The following is a 19,943-nucleotide window of genomic DNA, read 5'->3' on the forward strand; positions in this document are numbered from 1 at the left end:
AAAGATCCTCCTGGCTTTGGTCCTGGGTACCATATGTTAGAACCAAAGACAAAGAAACCAGGGTTCAGGAGATGTGCTTCTTGCCCTGCTGTTTTTCCTGTTTTGGTTGTATGTATTGTTTTGGTCTGCTTGTGAGGGAGGTAGTTTTGCCTGAAAATAGCATCAGAATTAAGCATTTAGTAGCTAAGCCTTCTGACTCCTAATGCAGACATCTGTAAGTGCTTGGAAACCAGCGTGAGTTCCTATCTTCAAAGGGTTTAAAAAGCACTGCACAGCCTGAGTGCAGGTATCTGCTTCCTTGGCTGGAGTGAAACCAAAGATAGTGGTCATGAAGATTCATAAAGATTGAATCTGACTGAGCATAAATATTTGGCTTCACAAGTGTCAGTCTCTACTTAAAGAGACACTGTGGGGTATACTCGTAAGCGTTAAGTACTTTCAATTCCAAACAATGATGGTACAAAAGCATATCCATAAGGTCCCACCTCAGAAGCCACAGCATATAGAGGACCAAAGCTTTATTACATAACTTCAAACTGCCCTGGATCTGAAGTCGTGAATTCCGTGCTTGAAACTTCATTGTAAGCTTGATAAGGCTCCTGATACTTTCGTGTAACTATCAGTTTCTCTTGGATCCATTGTTACCATGATGGCTCAGTTCATTGTGTTGAACCCTTGGAACATCCTAATTTGTGTATCTTTGGATTTGTGGGCCTCTTATGCAGCACTGGATACATTTCTTTATCTTTAAATTCTAGATATAAAGAAAAGAAGTGTAAGGTGGTGAGGCTGGTTCCTTTTTTCTTCTTTAGAAATAAAGAAAAATTCTTTCAAGGTGTAATCAGTTTCCCTAGCTACACAAATTTCCTGGGAGATGTATGAAGCTCCCCCAAGCTAATAAGTCTAATCTCTTTTTTGGCTTTTTGCTTTACCAGGCTGTTGTTGTCACGCTTGGAAACTTCCTCAGACTGGGCTTTGGAGCCACACCCAGATCCAGAATCAGGTCTCAACTACTGGCCTGATGCTTTTCTCTGCTCTTACTTTCCCAGGGAACGGATCAGGAGACCTAGAAAGCATTATTGAACTTCTAGATTCCAATCTTTCTGACCAAGATCACCCTCCTTCACCCAGAAATTGAGTTGGAATTTCCTATTGGTTACTGGTAGAACTGGGAGGTAGCACTATGGGCATTGTCACCATATTGGCTTTCCCTTCTGTATTATCCTGATTTTAAAAGGACTGAAAAAAAGACAGCTCCTAAGGGAGCCTTCTTCCAAAAGAGTTGAAGAGAAATGTCCTGCACTGGAGTGACCCTGCCTAGATCTGTCACTCTGTGATATCAAGGGAGCAGTCTCCTTTACTTATCCCAGGTATGCTAGAGGCCAGTTGAACCTCTCAATGTAGATATGGATGTGGATTTTCATACTTCGCTGGATGACATTGTGGATGCATCCATCTTTTTTTCTCTCCAGAAGGTGCTCTAGTTTATCCCTTTGGTAATCTTAAAGGAATCTACAAACCTGTTTTCTGATACTTTGGGTTCATCTCTAGGAGTAAGATTAATTTATCAGTTCTTGATGGTTTATTATAGCAGGCAGAATTATCTGATTAAATCCAGCATCTATCCTGGTCTGTGAATAAGAATAATGAAGGACTGGCAATTTCTGAAAATATAGATAAATTATATCAACTGTCTCCTAATGGTTTTTTGTTCTTTTAAACCCCTCCAGTTCCAGAATCATTGGTAGTGGTGGTTCAAATTGCTGAAGGGGTGAAATCCACAGTACTCCTTCAGATACAGAAGGTGAGAAACTGGACACTCTGAGTTCTCCCTTATTACTTATGGGACAAAACTGCACTGTGTTGCTCAGTCAGTGCTGGAAGACCAGAGAACTGGCCAATGCCCAATGCAGCTAAGATCAGTTAGTTGCTAAGCACTCCTTGAGAGCATACTTCACTGCTTCTGATGTGGCTTCTGGAGCTGTAGCATCCACAGTTATTTTGAAGCTGTACTCTTGGTTATATTCATCTGGCCTTCTGGAGCTAAGAACCAAGTAGAAAAATTCTTGTTTGACGGTGAAGGGGCTGTTCAGATGTAGAGCAGACAAGGTTCTATTGAAAATGAAAGATACCAGGAGTGATACAAGGTCTCAAGATTGCTCAGTCCTCAACTAAAAAGATTTGAGGTCCCAGTGTTTTTTTTAACCAGTGATAACCATACCCAGCTTCTGCTTCTGTTCACTGCAGTGGAACCAATACCAAGAAAAGCCTTCTGTTCCTCATCAGCAGAGAAGTAAATCCTAGAAACCACAAGTGAAGGGGAGATCTTCAGCATCGTCAATCTCTGCACAAGCCTTTCAGCCTCAGGATTGAAGGGATGTATGGGAACTACAGACGAGTTTTTAAAACATATTAGTTATCTGCCCTTCATTTAGAAACAAACTCTCCTTTTTCTAAAATACCTGGAGTACTGTCACCGACTGATGCATCTTCTCCAACATGTAGCTCATTCATTAGTAGTGTCAGGTGCCATAAAGGAAGTTCCTAAAGAGTTTCATGGGAAGGGATTTTATTTCTTGTATTTTCTGATCTCAAAGAATTGTAGATGTCTCCCAACCCCTTTCATACCTTTGGAAGCTAACTCTTTCATTAGAAAGTTCAAATTCCTCATCCTTATCCTAGCTGCGATTATCCTTTTTTTATCCACCTACGCTTGGTTTGGGACCTCTTGATTTAGAGGGTACCTATTCTCATCTCAGAATATCTTTGTACTGGTGGTGATGTTTTCTCATAACCAACCTTAAGTATTTTCGATGCAAAAGTCTATTTGGCATGTCTACGGCACCTTACGTGTTCACAAAGTGCCTTTCAATGGAAGCAGCACATTTGCAGTGTAGGGGCATCCATGTCTACTTGTTTGGATGATTGAGGATATCCTAGTGAGCCATAGAAGGACGTAGCAAAAGATATGACACAGTCATGACTCTATTCCAAACACTGGTGGTCAAGATAAAGTGGAAGACCCACAATTTCCAATCCAGATTATAGTTTTTATTTGGGCTGTTATGGACTCTCATATACAGTTTTTCTTCCAGAAGAAAGGTATTTAAAAATCCTTATAGCAATAGAAGTACTACAGGAAAATTAATTTCAAACAGTGTTCTTCCTTAGTTTGGTGGGCCTTATGACTTCAGTGACATACGTAACTCCATAAACTCATTTAAAGATGAGGCTTCTACAGCACTGGCTAGCAGGATGCTATATATGCCCAATATAGGCAACATATTTATGAATTTGACACTACCTAGGATGTATCCCTAACCCTCATATGGTGGTCTGCACATCACAATGTCCTCAGAGGAGTTGCATTCAACAACCCAGCTCTGTCTTCCGTAGCCACCTCTGACTCTTTCAGTCTGGAGTGTGGAACTGATTGCAAGAATTTAAGAATCAGTCACTGGAATTTATGGGAGAAAAAGCTCCATATCAGTGTTATATAATTAGGAATTCAGAGCCCAACTTGTTGCTCTTTTCTCCCCCATCTGCTTTGCAGAATAATTCAAGTAGTTACTAACAATACTACAGTGATATTTCACATGAAGAAGCAGGGGGAGCACATTCCAGTTAGCTGTGCAAAGAGGCCAAAATTCTCTGAGTGGTTCATAATACACCAGATTTATCCTGTAGCTGTCCACCTTAAAGACAAGGACAATATACTATCAGATCAGCAGAGACTTGCACATTTAGCATGAGTTGGTCACTCAAGAACATCATCTCCTTGTGTGGAACTATCTGGAGAGAGTCTTATTTGCAAAAAAATATAGCTCCAAATATCTAAAGGTTTTGCTCCAGAGCAAGAGCAGACAACCAGCCTATCTCAAATGTTTCTTCTAGAGTGGAGAAAGCATTGTAGTTCTCTCTCCCTCCACCTTTTTCCACATCTAATTCAGACAGTTCTCGGGGAAATTAAACAAGAAAAGCCAAGATGATTTTGATTGTTCCATCCTGTGGGAGACAATAGTAATTCTTGGATATACTTACTTATTTTAAAAGTCTGCAAAATTCTGCATATTTTATTTGTCAAAATAACACAATATGGTCACTCTGGTGTCAATTATTTCAGTAATTTATTTAAACTACAATATAGGGGATAGAGAATGGGAGTGGAGAGCAACCCCCCTTGCCTAATAGTAATGTAGCTAGGTTTCAACCTTTATTTCGAGTTTAGTCAACAAATATATGTAGTCCTATGCTCAGTGTTACAATATAGGCAAGTGATAAGGGCTGGGGAATCGAACACACAATTTATATTGGCTATTGACCATCTCCAGAAATGTCAGCAGCAAACAATTCATGGAGCGCATTTTGATAGGAAATTTTTTCAGTCCAAAAATTTAGACCAGTCCTAATCACTAAAGCACCACAAGCATTTATAAGGCCACACTGTCTTTTATACCACTCTGACAATGTAAAGGAGCCTTAAAACTTTTACACTTGTTTTATACTCCTGGGGAATTCACAAAGACAGTGGAAATAATTCACTATGCAGGCAGGCTGCTACATTGTGCTCTGTCTGAGGGGACAGAGCCTGCGCCCTACACCTACCTTCTCAGAAACACCCCAAAGCCCTGCCCCTCCATGCCAAGCATGCCGCAATACTGAGTGAGAGGGGTGTGCGTGCACACGCGCGCACACACTTCCTGTTGGTGATTTACGTCTCTACTGGTGCCCAAACCAACCTGCCTGCGCTGCCGGGGAGGGGTGCCTGACCGCTCTTGCAGCTTCCCCTTGCTTCGCCACCACAAGTAATTTTTCTACAGAGAAGCAAAGAAATCTGCAGGGGACATGAATTCAGCACATGCGCAGTGACACAGAAACACTCCCCAGAAGTATATACTGCAACTGTCACAGGACAATTTACTGTTTCTTCCTGCAATTCCAAAATTATTGACCCAGCAGAGAGTTCAGATTTGTTATCTGGATCCATGCTGTCTCTGCTTGCCAGCATGGGCCATATGACTTTGACAGAGTTAGAACTGTCCTGTTAAGTGAAAGTACATGAGTCTGTTAAACTTTAGGAAGTCGTCACCTCATCTGTTTTGATAACAGTAGAAAAGATTATTTTTGTGGGCAACCAATAATACCATAAACCCAGCTTCAATTAGTATTCAGTTTATATGTACTTGATTTGAAATTTTTGAGACTCAAGAGGAAAGATGGCCCACTGATTAGGGCATTAGCTTGGGACCTGAGAGAAACAGGTTCAATTCCCTGCTCTTTTTGCAAATGTTCTATGTGACCTTGGGTCGGTTGTTTAATCTCTGTTACCGATCTGTAAAATGCGGCCAATAGTACTTCCTTACCTGACGGTGGTGTAAGAATGAATATAGTGAAAGATTGTGAGACTGTAAGCGTCTACACTATGGGGTCTATACTGGTATAGCTATGGCACTGTAATTATGCCATTATAACCCCATAATACAGATGCAGCCTACACTGATGGAAAGGGTTTTTCTATTGGTATAGGAATGCCACCTCCCCGTGTGACAGTCGCTAGGTTCTTTATTGACCTATCTGCATCTACACCGGAGGCTAGGGTTGGCATAGCTATAGTTTGTATTCTTTAGACTCCTGATGGACATAGCTATGTTGGCCTAAATTTAAGTGTAGACCAGGCCTTAGATACTATGGTAATGGGGTCCATATAAATATGTAAACTAGAATGGACTCTTCACGTTGTTGGTAAAAGTACATGTTGCAGCCATCTTGGCTCATCACTACTCCATTAGGTAAAAGACTATATTCACCTATGCTACAGTAAAACTTCTTGGAAGGGGTTAATGAAGTTTAGAGAACTTCAACCTACATGGGACCTCAATTTAGTACTACTTCAACTCACAAAACGTCCTTTGAACCCATGAGAGAATGTTCATTGTTTCATTATTCAGTTAAGACCGCTTTTAGTATACCTATCACATCCGCTAAGAGAGTGAGCTCTCATGACTTCCCCCCATTTTTGTACAGCCTTTCACAAAGATAAAGTGGTTCTTCATCCACATCTGAAATTTGTCCCTACTATAGTAACTATTCCATTTCAACCAGTCCCTAAATAAAAAATACTTATCGCTTACATAGTACTGTTCATCTGTAGATCGGTGTATTTTACAGATGGGGAAACTGAGGCAAAAAGGCCAGTGGCAGAGCTGGGGCTAGAATCCTGGTCCCAAGAGTCCTAGTTCAGTTTTTTAGCCAGTAGGCCACATTGTCTTTCCATTAACTTGCCAGTATTTTTCCTTAGGTCTAACTCAGGGGAAGCACCTTCGATGCTAAGAGAACATTATTAGCCTTCCATTTACTAGATCTAAGGAAAACAGGAAATCACCTGGACTATTTTTCTCATATGGGGAGAGAATAAAAGCAATCACATCCTAATGCCTTTCTAAGTAGGTTAGACTCTATATTGAAGAATGTTGTAAACACACTGTTTTCATTTTGCAGAAGGGCTGAGAGAGCACTCAAAGGCCTTCTCCAGAGCCTGCCTTAGACATAATCCCATATTCGAAATCTGTGGAGCTGCTCTTGGATCTTGAGTTACACTTTCACAAAACATTATTCCTTTGTTTTGGCATCTGTTTCAGATGCACAGTTTGGTAAATCAATATTACAATTTTTATTTAACTGGGCCTCCTCATTCCATCAATCAAAGTACTGTCTTCCTAATGCCCAAGAGTTGGGAATGTGCAGAGACCGTGCAGAGAAGTGAAGATTACTAATCTGTAACCGTTGTTCTTTGAGATGAGCCTCTGCCCATTCACACTCCTCACCTTCCCCTCTTTCTCAGAGTCCCAGTTATAATTTTGGACCTGAGGAGGCCCTGGAAGGAACTGGGGTAGTTGGGCTGCCCCCTTATGGCCCCTTTTTCTGAACATTGGGAGGTACAAGAGTGCTCCAAAGGGCACTGCTAATAGAAGTTTACACTGGTCCAAGCTACACTGTTGGCACATCCCAAGAATGTGAATGTGAAGAAGCATCTCAAATAGTTGTGGTTGCAAGTGTATAACCTTCATTTTTCCTTATTTGTTACTAATAACACCATAGATGTTAAAACTTGAAAGAAATTTTAAAATCTAATTTAATTTTCACTATATGCTTTTTTTTTTTTTTTAAAGCTTTGACAAGGGAAATTGACTTAGACTAACTGGCTTCACTTATGACCTATCTCTAGTCGCTTTGCCTTTCTTATCCTCAAGTACAAGATTGTAAAGTTTGGGTTGTAAGTAATGTAGACAGTTCTTTTAAAAAAAAAACAAAAAAACAAAAACTGAATCCACTTAAATTTTTCAGAGTGAGTCGTAACATTTGTTTTCGTCATGAGTTTTGAAAAGGTGATTTTCATAAAGCTTACATTTTATATGAAACTTGACTTGACAGGTTCTTAGATTAGCATTTGAATGAAGTACTTAGTAAAATCCTATAACTATTACAATGTTGTTGAAGCTTTAATTTGGTCCAAATTTGAGCCAATATAATTTGAGAGAATTAACATGACTATCGTACAGTAGTAAAGTTTATTGGAAGTTCGTCAAAAACAAAATGCACATTGCATCATTTCACTGAGTGAAACTAACAAGAATATGGACAAAATATGTATCAGTTAAAAATAAAATTATTGTAGTGATCGTTTTCAAGTACAATAATATTTTTAATCTGCTCTGAAAAGTGACTTTAAAAGTGGTTCTTCGAGTGCTTGCTCATGTTGATTCCATGTTAGGTGTGTGCATGGGAAGTGCACAGTTGCCAGAGATTTTTTTCCTCCTTTCATGGTATCCATAGAGCTTATGCACCGGTATAAGAGATCCCCCCACCCTCTGTTCCTTCTTACCGCCTGTGATGGTTGCTGTAACGGCTTCTTGCTCTTGCAAGGCTTTCCTGCTCTAGTGGTTTGGACTTGTTTCTGTTTTATATAGTTCTCTCTAGTTAGCCTAGTTAAGATAGTGAGTGTTAAAGTGTAGATAGTTGTTCCAGTCTTTGGGGGACTTTGTCCTGCGGATTGGGCATACCCAGGTCTCCGGGTTTCAGGCCGTGCTCTACCTGTGACAAACCTATGCCCGTGAGCGACCTGCATTCAGCTTGTCTGAAGTACCTCAGGGAAGCTCACATCAAAGACAAGTGTATGATCTGCAGAGGTTTTGGGCCAAGGGCTCAAAAGGATAGACACATTCATTTGAAGGCTCTACTAATGGAGGCAGCCCTCAGACCATCTTCGGAGCCGTCCTGCTCTGATCAGTGCGAAGTGCACCGCCAGCACCATTCTCTTCCCAGCACCACTCATCATCTCTGGTGCCAAGGAAGAGGCACAAGAAACAGTGTGCGGGGAGAGGGTGCTTGCTGGCGCCGAAAAGGGACGCAAGGGGAGCAGGTGACATGCTGAGATCACTGCGGGGCCACTCGCGCTCCCCAGAGCTGCAGTCTACTTCAGCGACCCTGCCAACGGTGCTGAGCCCTATTCAGGACTCGTGTTGAACTCCCGGGAGCGATTGTGGTCCCTTGCACCCGCGAGCCCCCTCGACACTGGAGGTGTTCCAGGATGCAAAAGACTGATTGTCGCTCCCAGTACCGCCCACTCCCCAAGGTCCTGACCTGGCCAAGGCTACTGAGGATAGAGGGACACACAGACTGGACAGCTCCACAGTGGCAGCAGCACCTTCCAGAGGGAAGCGCTGTATGGCCCCACTTCAGTGATCCCTGGCCTGGCATCTGTCATGAGTGCCCCAGCACCACAGGGAAGTGGAACCGGGTGCGGCTCCGCCATGGTCTCAAGGTGAAGAGATCTCATCAGAATTTGAGGTGGAGTCTGTAGTGCCTCAAGTAGTAGTACTGGTTACCAGCATATGCACTGGACTGCGGCACTGGTGCTGCAGCTTGGCCATCGGGCTGGCCCAGGCAGTGGCAGGGCTGGAGCCCGTGGGGGTTCCCTCTGGTACCAGGTCCCCCTTCTCAGCAGTCGTACTTACGATATCTGAGAGGCAGACAGCGACACTATCCCACCTGTCACTGTATCCCAATTATGGGACTGACCATGGTACCGAGGTTGCCAAGTTGGCCCAAATGGACGTGAGACAAGCTGAGGGTGGGTGGGATAGCTCAGTGGTTTGAGCATTAGCTTGCTAAACCCAGGGTTGTGAGTTCAATCCTTGAGAGGGCCATTTAGGGATCTGGGGCAAAAATTAGAGATTGGCCCTGCTTTAAGCAGGGGGTTGGACTAGATGACCTCCTGAGGTCCCTTCCAAACTGATATTCTATGAGGGGGATGCTACAGCTCTTCCTGTTCCACTAGCCACCTTGTTGTCCTCTCCGGACGAGGTGGTGGCAGGTCCTTCCAATCTGACTTGATCTAGAGGAATCAAGACTGGCTGTGCCATATGAACTTCTCCTCCCTATACCTGATGCCACGGCTGCTGTATATCTGAATCCAGAGGAGCAAGCCTGCTTGGAGCATGTCTAGCAGGTCTTGGTAGGCAGCAGGAAACCTTCCACCAGAGTGACCTACTTGGCAAAGTGGAAGTGTTTCACTTGTTTGGCCTCAGAATGGAATCTCTCTCCATATCGGTCATCCCTGCAGTCCATCTTGGACTATCTGCTTTATTTGAAGCACCAATGCCTGGCTGTATTGTCAGTTAAGGTTCACTTGGCAGCCATCTTGGCCTTCCATTCTCTGGTCTGAGGTAGATCGGTCTTCTCCCACAAAATGACGTCTCGGTTCCTGAAAGGTTTAGAGAGGCTCTACCTGGAGGTTCGCAACCTGATTCCCCCATGGGACTTAAATCTGGTACTGTCAAGGCTCACAGGCCCCCCCCTTTGAGCCGTTGGCATCTTGTTCTCTACTGGTCCTCTCGTGGAAAGTTGCCTTCCTTGTGGCAATTACCTTGGCCAGGGTGGGTCTCTGAGATGAGAACCTTGACTTCAGAGCCCCCTTACATGGTGTTCTTCAGCGACAAAGTTTAGCTGCGCCCAGCCTTCCTAACAAAGGTAGTGTCACAGTACCACAACAATCAGGACATTTTTCTGCCTGTCTTCTTCCCGAAGCCTCACAGAACTGATGAGGAACGTTGACTGCATATCTTAGATGTTAAACTGGTTCTGGCCTTCTACATTGAAAGAACTAAACCTTTCTGCAAGTCAACACAGCTCTTTGCAGCAGTTTATTTAGTGTGTGCATAGTCGTCTAGCCAAGCAATGGCATCTTTAGTGGTGTAATGCAGTTCTTCTAGGCCACCGCTGAACCTAGTCGGCAGGCATTCATCGACAATGTGCCACATCGTCTGTGTTGCGCTGCAGCTGCACAAAGGGCTGTCACGAAGGCCCCAGCAATACTAGTTGGCTGCACAGAGACTTTGCCTGGTCCCGAACCTGTTCAACAGGGACCACTGGCAACAGGGCAGGTCAAAACCAGGCGGACAAATTGTGGTGTCAACGACAAGGGACTGGTTGGGGATTATAACAGATATCCATTCCTCTCACCAGAGTGTTTCCTCCCTAACATTCTGGCGTGGCAGATGAGACCGTGATGGCAAACGTGCTGCTGGTGGTTGAAAAAGGTCATGCAGCAGTAGGCTTGAGTTGGTGTGTATTTACTTCAGTAACTTGCCAGTGATAACCCCTCGACTGATATAAAGAAGAGCAGTATTGCTCAGAACTGGAAGTCATGGGAATGAAGCCCAACGTAGGGCGCCAGAGATGATGCGCATGGCGGCACGTAACTGTGTATCCATCAGTTTAGTGTGTGGCGATCGACTCCAAACTGGTGCTCGGTACTCCGCCACTGAATATGCGGTGGCAAGAGCTGACATCTGCAAAGGTGGAGCACTAGCACCCCATGACAAAACTGCCAGTTTGCTAATAAGATTGTTGCGTGTCTTAACTTTAGCTGCTGTCTTTTTCAGGTGGGCATGGTAACACAGTGTGCAGTCGAAGGTCACACCTAGCTTGACCGGTTCTACTTCATGCTTCACCTTCTGACCATTCAGTTCTCGGTTTCTGCCGGCGTGATGAAGATTGGACAAACTGGAGACTATTTTTATGATGGTTGGTTGGAGGCGCCAAGTCTTACAGTAGCCAGCTAACTTTATCATGTCCCAGTGTAAGGAGGCATCAAGCTTGTGAAACATCCGGGCCTGGGTACTGCAACAGATGTCTGCGTAAATTAACTTTTGTGAACCTTTTGTAACAGTGGCAGACAGGATGAAAAGTCTCCTGGTGTCATCCCAGAGAATCTCGTCCTGGATAACCACCTGCATCCGGGCTTGCTATGAGCAGGCAAAGTTTCTGCCTCTGGCCATGGTGACCACTCATTCCACAAGGGCTCAAGCTTTGTCAGTGGAATTCTTCAGTACCAATTCAGGACATTTGCGAAGCTGCGACATGGTCGTCAGTTCATACCTTCACATCCCACTATGCCATCACCCAGCAGGCCAGTTTTGGAAGGGCAGTGTTGCAATCAGCACATCCGTGAACTCTGAGCCCACCTCCAGGGATACTATTTGAGTCACCTATCTTGGAATCAACATAAGCAAGCACTCGAGGAAGAAAAAACAGTTACAAACCTTTCATAACTGTTGTTCTTGGAGATATGTTGCTCATGTGCGTTCCATGACCCGCCCACCTACCCCTCTGTCGGAGTTACCTATAAGAAGGAACTGAGAGAGTGCTGGGCCGGTGACGTCCCTTATACTGGTCCATAAGCATAGGGCTCTAGGGCAGGCCCTATGGATACCATTAAGGGAAAAAATCTGTGGCAACTGTGCACGTGGCGCATGCACACTAGCATTGAGTGGGCATCAGCAACATATCTTGAACAACAGTTACAAAAGGTTATTAACCATTTTTTTCTGTGACTCTTGTTTTATCTTATTGACTTTGTCAAACTTGCTGAGTTCACAAGTAAAACTTCTAGAAGTCTGGCTTATTAACCTGGAATATTAAGGTCAAGCTGTTTTTCTTATGCTTTACCACAAAGATGTACTTAAGTTGCAATTGTGATCTGAATGATTTTAAATTGAGAGATACACCTCAATTGCAACTTAATTAAATCTCTTACACTGTGGTTGGGTCAGTTTTACCAGTAGTGATGTGTCAGAAGTAAATAATACAGCCTGATTTTCAGATCTCAAGTTGAGGGTAGGACTTTAAAAACACACATTTTTACTTTTAATACAGAATTATTGAGGCACAGTAAACACAACTCCACAATGGCATGGCATTTTTAATGTCACTGCTCACAAGAAACTATATTGTCTTTAACCTGAGTTGTAAGGAGTTCACAGGTTTCTTATTTGGCTGAACTGGGCAGGGGTGCAGGGAGGTGAGAGAACAGATTCTGCATCAACTTTTGTCCTAAAGACGTCTCCTTGGAGAGACTTGTATTTAGGAAACAAGACTGTATATGGTATTCCCACACCTATCATTTTGTATACTAAAATAAGTAATTTTTTTTAGATTACTGAAATTGGCAAGATTTGTAGCAATTAATACTGTTACAAAGGGTAATATTTGATAGCTGGTATAGGATACAAAAATCATCTGCTTGGAAAATTGCTGCTTGAGGACGACTATTAGGCTGCAGTAATTCAAGATGACATTGTTCAGTACTTTTAAATGTGTGATAAAAGCCAGTTTAAAGAAGGAGTTTCTATGGGAGGCAGGTAAAGCAATGTTTAGGTCAGTTGATAAGCAGAATCTTTTTTTGGGGGGTGAGGGGGGACCTCGAAAAATGGAACACAAGATGGAGATAGCACATTCATATAGGCTTAAAATGATAAACAATTAGCTATTGTTAGGGGAAAACTGAATATCATGACCATAGACATCACTGAAAAAGCCCTCAAGTATACAAAGAGAAATTAAATGAAAAAGGAAATACATGTGCTAAGTTGTTGGCTGAAAAACCTGAGGATTAAAAATCTGGAGGCTTTTCCCCCACCATTTAAAAATGATCAGCAAAAGCTAGTTACTCTCATGAAATATGTCCAGCTTTTGATGCTTAGTAGATTAACCCCTATACCTCAGACGCTCCACAGTCTGAAGTTATTTGAAAATATCTGGAAGTAGCAGGTTTGCCACAGATCATGAGATTCATAAACCAACTTTGGATGCAGAAATTATTTAGGTGATGGTCATAGAGACAATAGCAAGCAAGAAAAGTGATAAATTTCATGGTCTTATGGCTAGCCATGTTAATTTTACAAGGAGATATTAGGAGGTCCTTCAAAGGGTACATTTAATACTGTTTTGTTAGGGAAAGATCTCAGGGCTTATCTACATGGTGCTGCAGTGCATGTTGTGGGGGTGTGATTTTTAAAACACACCATGTTGCACACTAACTGGCCCGTGCAATCCTTGCTGCTGTGCACAGTCTACACAAGCTAGTTAGTGCTAAACTTTGGTGCACTTCAGAATTCGCACCCCATAGTGTGCATTGCTGCACTGTGTGTATGAGCCCTCCATCTATAAAGGGTGCCACTGTTGTGGGTTCTTCCTCAGGGTGGACCACATATAATTATCAAATCATGATTTAAAAATCTTAACAAAAATACTAGCTTCATGTTTCCTGTCCAAACTATTAGTTTACATACATCTGGATCAGAGGGTATGTAGGCAAGGGTAGGGTTATTAAGAGCAGGCAAGTGTTAGATAATGCTTATGCAATACTTGAGGTCAGACTAGATGATCAAAAGGGCCCCTTCTTGCCTTGTAATCTGTTGAATCTATAAATCATTCATAGTGCCAAATATTAAAAAAAAATTTTGTTTGATCACTTGACTCAGAAGGTGTTGGATAGGGTGTAGTGGAATCTTTTAGTTAAAGTTTTGTTCCCCATTGGTCCTTATTTCCTTAAGTGGATTACTGGTTTTATTTCCATACCAAAAGCAACTATGGGAATTAGTAGGGTTAAGTCTTCTCTAATAGTTATATAGTGGAACTCATCAGGAGTGTCTGCGGTATCCTTTACTTTTTGCACTGGCCATGGAGCATTTTGCTCAGAAGACAGTGGATAACTGCTTTGTTACAGGAATAAAACTGGAAGATGCCACAGAGTAGCACATGGGACAATATTATTTTTAATTAAATCAAACACTTCCTTAACATTATATGAAAATCATCTTTTGGGAAAATGTCTGGCTTAAACTAGCTGTATATTTGCCAGATTCAAAAAAGTCATTCTCTCAGAAAAGTGTTGTGTAAATGAACACCACATTGTATAAGGTACCTGGGAATTCAAATTTCAACCTAGAACATCTATATGATTTAAGTATCAAACTGTTACTTCATCAAACTAAAAATGATATGAAATGCTAGGAGAGCTGCCCAAATTCTTGGCCAGGGAAAATAACCATGGTCTAATGAACATTTTGCCTAGTTTATTAACATCCCCCCCGTCCACTCCCCCCTACCCCAAACACACACACACACACACTTTCCTATAGTCATCCCAGATAGAAATAACAGGTATAGAGAGGATGATGGTATAATGTATACCACTGATTAACCAGGGTGAGAGCTGTTCCAAGCAATGTGTGATTTTTCTCAATCCAGCCAACTCAGATTGATTTTTTTTTTTTTTGGCTTGGTGGAACTCTCATCTAGCCAAATGCTGGATCACAGTTGAAGCAGGAAGTAGCGGTAATGCGGACATTTATAGATTACTGGGATTATTAATAATTATGTCCTCCATAAATGTGTGCCTATCTGTTAGAGAACTACCGTTTAGGTTTGGGGTAGAATTAGATAGAATGAGGTTTTTTGTTTGTTTTTTGTTTTTTTTCCATTGCTAGTGACACACACTGCAAATAATATAGGCTTTAACTGAAATAATGAACTTGAGAGTTTCAGAGACTTCAAGAGTCTTGAAATATATTTGTTTGGCCAGTTTACTAATAAGACATTTTGTGATTTTTTTAGAAATCAAAACCAACTTTAATTGATCTGCTCTTCCAGTAACTTCCAAGTTAAGCATAATGTTTCTCCTATTTTCAGAGAAACTGTTTATTTTATAGGAAGCTAATTTGAGTGGAACCAATGGCTTCAGGATGAACAGGAAACAAACGTTCCTCTTCTCCCGCAATTTGTCAGTTTTTGGTGATCACATAAGATGATCAGAAAGAGACTTGGAATGTGGTACATTTGAACTTTCATATGATCTAATGAGGGGAAAAAAGGATTTGGTAGGCGAATGACCTTGAAAGAAAACTGGCTTTCATGTGGAAAAGAAGCAATTCTGATTTGCAGTGCACAATAAGAGAGAATGTATTTGATACTGTTTCAATGGTACCTTATACCAACAATGTAAAAATAGATTGGTAGGAATAGATGTTGGGGAGGAAAAGTGATTTTATGCATGTACATGTCCAAGTTTTAAATAATACTGGGAATGTATGTTATCCTATATTACAACTTTTGGACATTTATGATCAAACAATTAATTGATTATCCTTCTGGGGCTTCCTAGTGCAAATAGTCTCACCCATGGAAATAAGTAATGGCAAAATTCTTGCCATACTGAAGTCAGTGGGAGGTTTTTTTAGTGGGGCAGATTTCACCTAATGAATCTTTCATCTTGCTTTTTCACTTTAGTCAGTATCTACTAAATTAATTTGACCAAAATTAGAAGAACAGAAATGCATTGCTTACTATTAATTTACTACTCAGAGTACATGTATACACAAACAAATTATATTTGACAAAGTTCTTTGAATAATTAATAGGTACAATACCTGTGCTTCAGTTTGTTAATGAATAAAGACAGAATTGTCTTTCTGCTGAAAAAACAAACACCACAACCCAGAAACAGCATGTCCTGGATTGTGTAGGATCATATGTAACTTGTGTTACCCTTACAAATAGAAAAACATGACTATATTGGTTGCATAATGAGTCTCTAAACAAAAGTGATGTTTATGTTGTAGTAGCAAATATTGTATTTTTGGCAGTTTATAATGGTAACAGTTTTTAAAAATGAGGAAGTAACTAATTTATTGTGTTGCAGGGTTGGCTAGTAGATCTCATCAACAAGTTTGGCACATTAAATGGATTTCAGATCCTGCATGATCGTTTTATGAGTGGTTCAGCATTGAATGTTCAGATAATTGCAGCTCTCATCAAGTAAGTTCCTTAGAAAGCATAGTAGTTTTGGGATATGTTCATTGAAAATAAATGCAAGGATTTCAAGTATCATTTATTTGTTTCTTCTGAAAAGGGGTACTGTGATCTGTTGTTCAGTATTGTTTACTTGAATGTCCAGAATCTGAATTACCTTTCGTTATTTTGTTCACTTGTAAATAAACCAGTTTCCTGAACAAAATACTCTAATATCTTAATAAAAGTAGCCAAGTATTCACATTACATCTGATGTTTTTTATTGTTTTTTAGACCATTTGGACAATGCTATGAGTTTCTAACGCTACACACAGTCAAGAAATACTTCCTTCCAATTATAGAAATGGTTCCACAGTTTTTAGAAAACTTAACTGATGATGAACTGAAAAAAGAAGCAAAGAATGAAGCCAAAAATGATGCTCTGTCAATGATAATCAAATCTCTAAAGAACTTAGCTTCCAGAGTCCCAGGACAAGAAGAAACAGTAAAAAACTTAGAAATATTTAGGTTAAAAATGATACTTAGGTAAGGCACTCTTTCTGTTGGAATGGTTATTTTTTTGTCTGTCTTTTTGCATTTCTTACACTTAATATTTCTTACAGATTATTGCAAATTTCCTCTTTCAATGGTAAAATGAATGCACTAAACGAAGTTAACAAGGTGATATCTAGTGTGTCATATTATACGCATCGGCATGGTAATCCTGAAGAGGAAGAGTGGCTTACAGCAGAGAGAATGGCAGTAAGTTTTTGTTCTTATTACCTGAATTAGGTTAAGACTTTTTTCTTTAAATGCAGTAGTAATTCTTCAGAGATAGAGTAATAATGTACATTACTTTATGTGAATCCTCATTATCTGGTGTTATCCAAAGTCATGAAAATTAACTATCTTCATAATTAGTCACAGTAATTACTAGTGTGTCATAAGGGTTTTTATGCTTTGCTGTTGACATCACTATATTTCCATCAGGATTGCTATTAAAATGTATTCAGAGATTTATAAGATCTGCAAAAAATTATTTTCGAAGTTGATCTTGTGTGTCAAGGTGTAGCACAATTTAAAAGAATTCTTTTTTTAAATTGAACGTAAAAATAGATGTGTACTGAAGTTGACACTTTTTTGTACCACTATAATTAGTACAGCATTAATTTAAACAAAATTACATGAGTCATTTCTCGGAGAGCAATGTTGATAATTACAAAAGAATTATTTAAACAGTTCAAATTAAATTTTGAAAGTGATTGCCCTACATGTGGGTCTTTAGTATACATCCTAATTGTTTGACCGAAAAACTTTTCGTAGAATAGTTTTGTGATAAGACTTTTATAAATTTACCTAAAGATATATTTTTATAGGTACAACGGCTCATTCTGATTTTATGTTAAATACATTCATAATCATTTTTTAAATTTAATATACAGTCCATACATTCACTTGCTTTGAGTGCTGGTTTGTCCCTGAGTACAGATTTGAGGAATCCCTGAAATAGAACCTTTATCAAGTTCCAGCATGCTGCATTTTAAGATGTAATTGCTACAGATGTTTGCTTTAGTGAGAGCGAGAGAAAGAGAGTAAAAAGTTCACATGCTCTCCGGGTTTAGTGACTTTTTTTCCCTGCTGTGAAATTCATAATCTGGAGAAGTAATGCTATGGGGCAGGATTATGCAGCGTTTGCGCTATATGTACTACATAAGTGAATAAGTGGCTCTTGACACAACTGTGGGATTAGGCATCTCAAGCAGGATTGACTCTTGTTAGAAATACTCATTTTTTAAAAAAATTTTTTGCCAAAAATAATCTCTTTATACTGGAAAATATAAAGTACAGGTGATAATTGAAAAACCTTGTTTGTCCAAGTCTTACATGAGGTGCCAGATTGACTCTTCTAATTATATAATCAAATATAGCAACTCTGAAGGAATGACCACCTTCTCTCATTCCTTTTTGGTTCTGGCACTCAGTAGACATTCTGCTGATGCCTCAGTCTGAACGAAAGAGCTGGACTACATTGCGTTCCTTACACTATATCAGTGCAACCTTTGAAATCATCTTAATTTTTGTCTCCACTTCTTAAATCTTGCTTGAACTCTTTTTTCTCTAATTCAAGTAGAAGTTGAGGCATTTAAAGAGGTGAAGCTGATTAAGGAGTACCCTTTTCAGAATATAGTTCATTCCCTGATGTTTTCCAGTGTTCAACCATCCTCTTGTTATGTAACATGCTATGCTATAAGTGTACCAATTGAGTTACAGAAAGGTTACACCTGAGTCACTGAAATGTCTTCAGTGGCTCCAAGCTACTGAAAAAATGTATCCCTGGAAAAAGTAGATGCTCAGTCTTCCCCCGTCCCCTTACACTGGAAGCTGTATGAGAATTTTTATGTTCGGATTTCACTGTTGCGCTTTGCTTGAAAAACATTTGTAGTGAAGTATCCTTGTCCACTGAAGCTACAAAGCATGGGAATTATTGCTGACCTTGCCTTCAGAAGACAGCTGCAGGAAAAAAAATCTTATTTATTACAATGGGTAGGGAATCAGAATTGTATAAAGCACTGACTTGCTTTGATTTGGGGGCAGTGGTGGTATTGCATTCTAGAAATTGGAAGTGAAGTATAAATATCCTTCCCTTTTGGTGTGTGTTACCTTTATAAGAGACAGAACGATGATTTCTGGCTTACATTTTCCGTTTAACTTTAACTATCTACTTCTCAAAAACTTCAGTATTTTGAAATTGTATTTTAATTTAAAATTAGGAATGGATCCAGCAAAATAATATTTTATCAATCGTATTACGAGATAGTCTTCATCAGCCTCAATACGTAGAAAAGTTAGAGAAGATTCTTCGTTTTGTCATCAAAGAAAAAGCCCTCACTTTGGAAGATCTTGACAACATTTGGGCAGCTCAGGTAAGGAATTAAACTATTGCCCTGTCCTTAAGCAGGATTGATCTTACTTTATAGCACCTCTTTACAATTTTAAGTCAAATCATGACTTTTATTCAACATAGCAAATGGCATGCATGTTATCAAATAAGGAAGGAGGGTATTGGATTTCATGTAGACGAGAGGGTGCTTTGAGATTGTGTTGCTGGTGGTGTGCATTGGTATATACAAAAAGAAATGGGGGAGGAGATCTTGAAAACTAAATTTAGACTGCTAGGTGGACTCAAGTCCAGGATCTGAGACTGCCTTCTCAGATCTGCTACAAGTTCAATGGGCAGGACTAACTAGGCAGGAGGTAATAAATTCTAAAGGCATAGATGATAAAATGGTACAGAGGAGGGATTAATATATATTAAGCGGCGTGTGATTCTAGATTCTCTAGCCTACCAGTGGACAAGATGAGGCAATTAAAGATAATGAAGTAGTGTAAAGCATTTAAAATGAATATTTTGTCTTAGTTTTACTGTAGAGGACAAGGGAGTTTTTTGAGAGTGCTTTAATTTTCGCTGAGAACACATACCGTTTCCCATGAAATCTCGAAGGCGTGGTCTACACTGAAAAGTTAAGTTGACCCAGCTATGTTGCTCAGGGGTCTGAAAAATCCACACCCCTGAGCAGTGTAGTTAGGCTGGCATAGCCCCCTATGTAGACAGCACTAGGCCAGAGGAAGAATTCTTCCACTGAGCTAGCTACTGCTTCTTGGGGAGGTGGATTACCTATGCCAACGGGAGAACCTTGTTCGTTGGCGTAATGTCTACAATGAAGTGCTATGATATTGCAGTAGCAGCAATGGATTTGTGCCGCTGTAGCATTTAAAGTGTAGGCAAGCCCTAAGAAGAAATTACTGGAGCA

General features: G+C 40.5%; 1 protein-coding gene across 4 annotated transcripts in view; it reads left to right on the top strand.

Moving 5' to 3' along the window:
* USP9X (ubiquitin specific peptidase 9 X-linked) overlaps positions 1-19,943 on the top strand; it is a 205,070-nt gene that overhangs the window by 48,223 nt on the left and 136,904 nt on the right. For all 4 annotated transcript variants that reach the window (XM_048864529.2, XM_048864519.2, XM_048864537.2 and 1 more), the window contains 4 exons: positions 16,043-16,158; positions 16,426-16,677; positions 16,755-16,893; positions 18,903-19,055. In XM_048864529.2, coding sequence (XP_048720486.1) covers positions 16,043-16,158; positions 16,426-16,677; positions 16,755-16,893; positions 18,903-19,055 — 660 coding nt within the window. The remainder of the gene's footprint in view (positions 1-16,042; positions 16,159-16,425; positions 16,678-16,754; positions 16,894-18,902; positions 19,056-19,943) is intronic.

The sequence above is a fragment of the Caretta caretta genome, chromosome 1, assembly GCF_965140235.1.
Source record: "Caretta caretta isolate rCarCar2 chromosome 1, rCarCar1.hap1, whole genome shotgun sequence".
Taxonomy (NCBI): Eukaryota; Metazoa; Chordata; order Testudines; family Cheloniidae; genus Caretta; species Caretta caretta.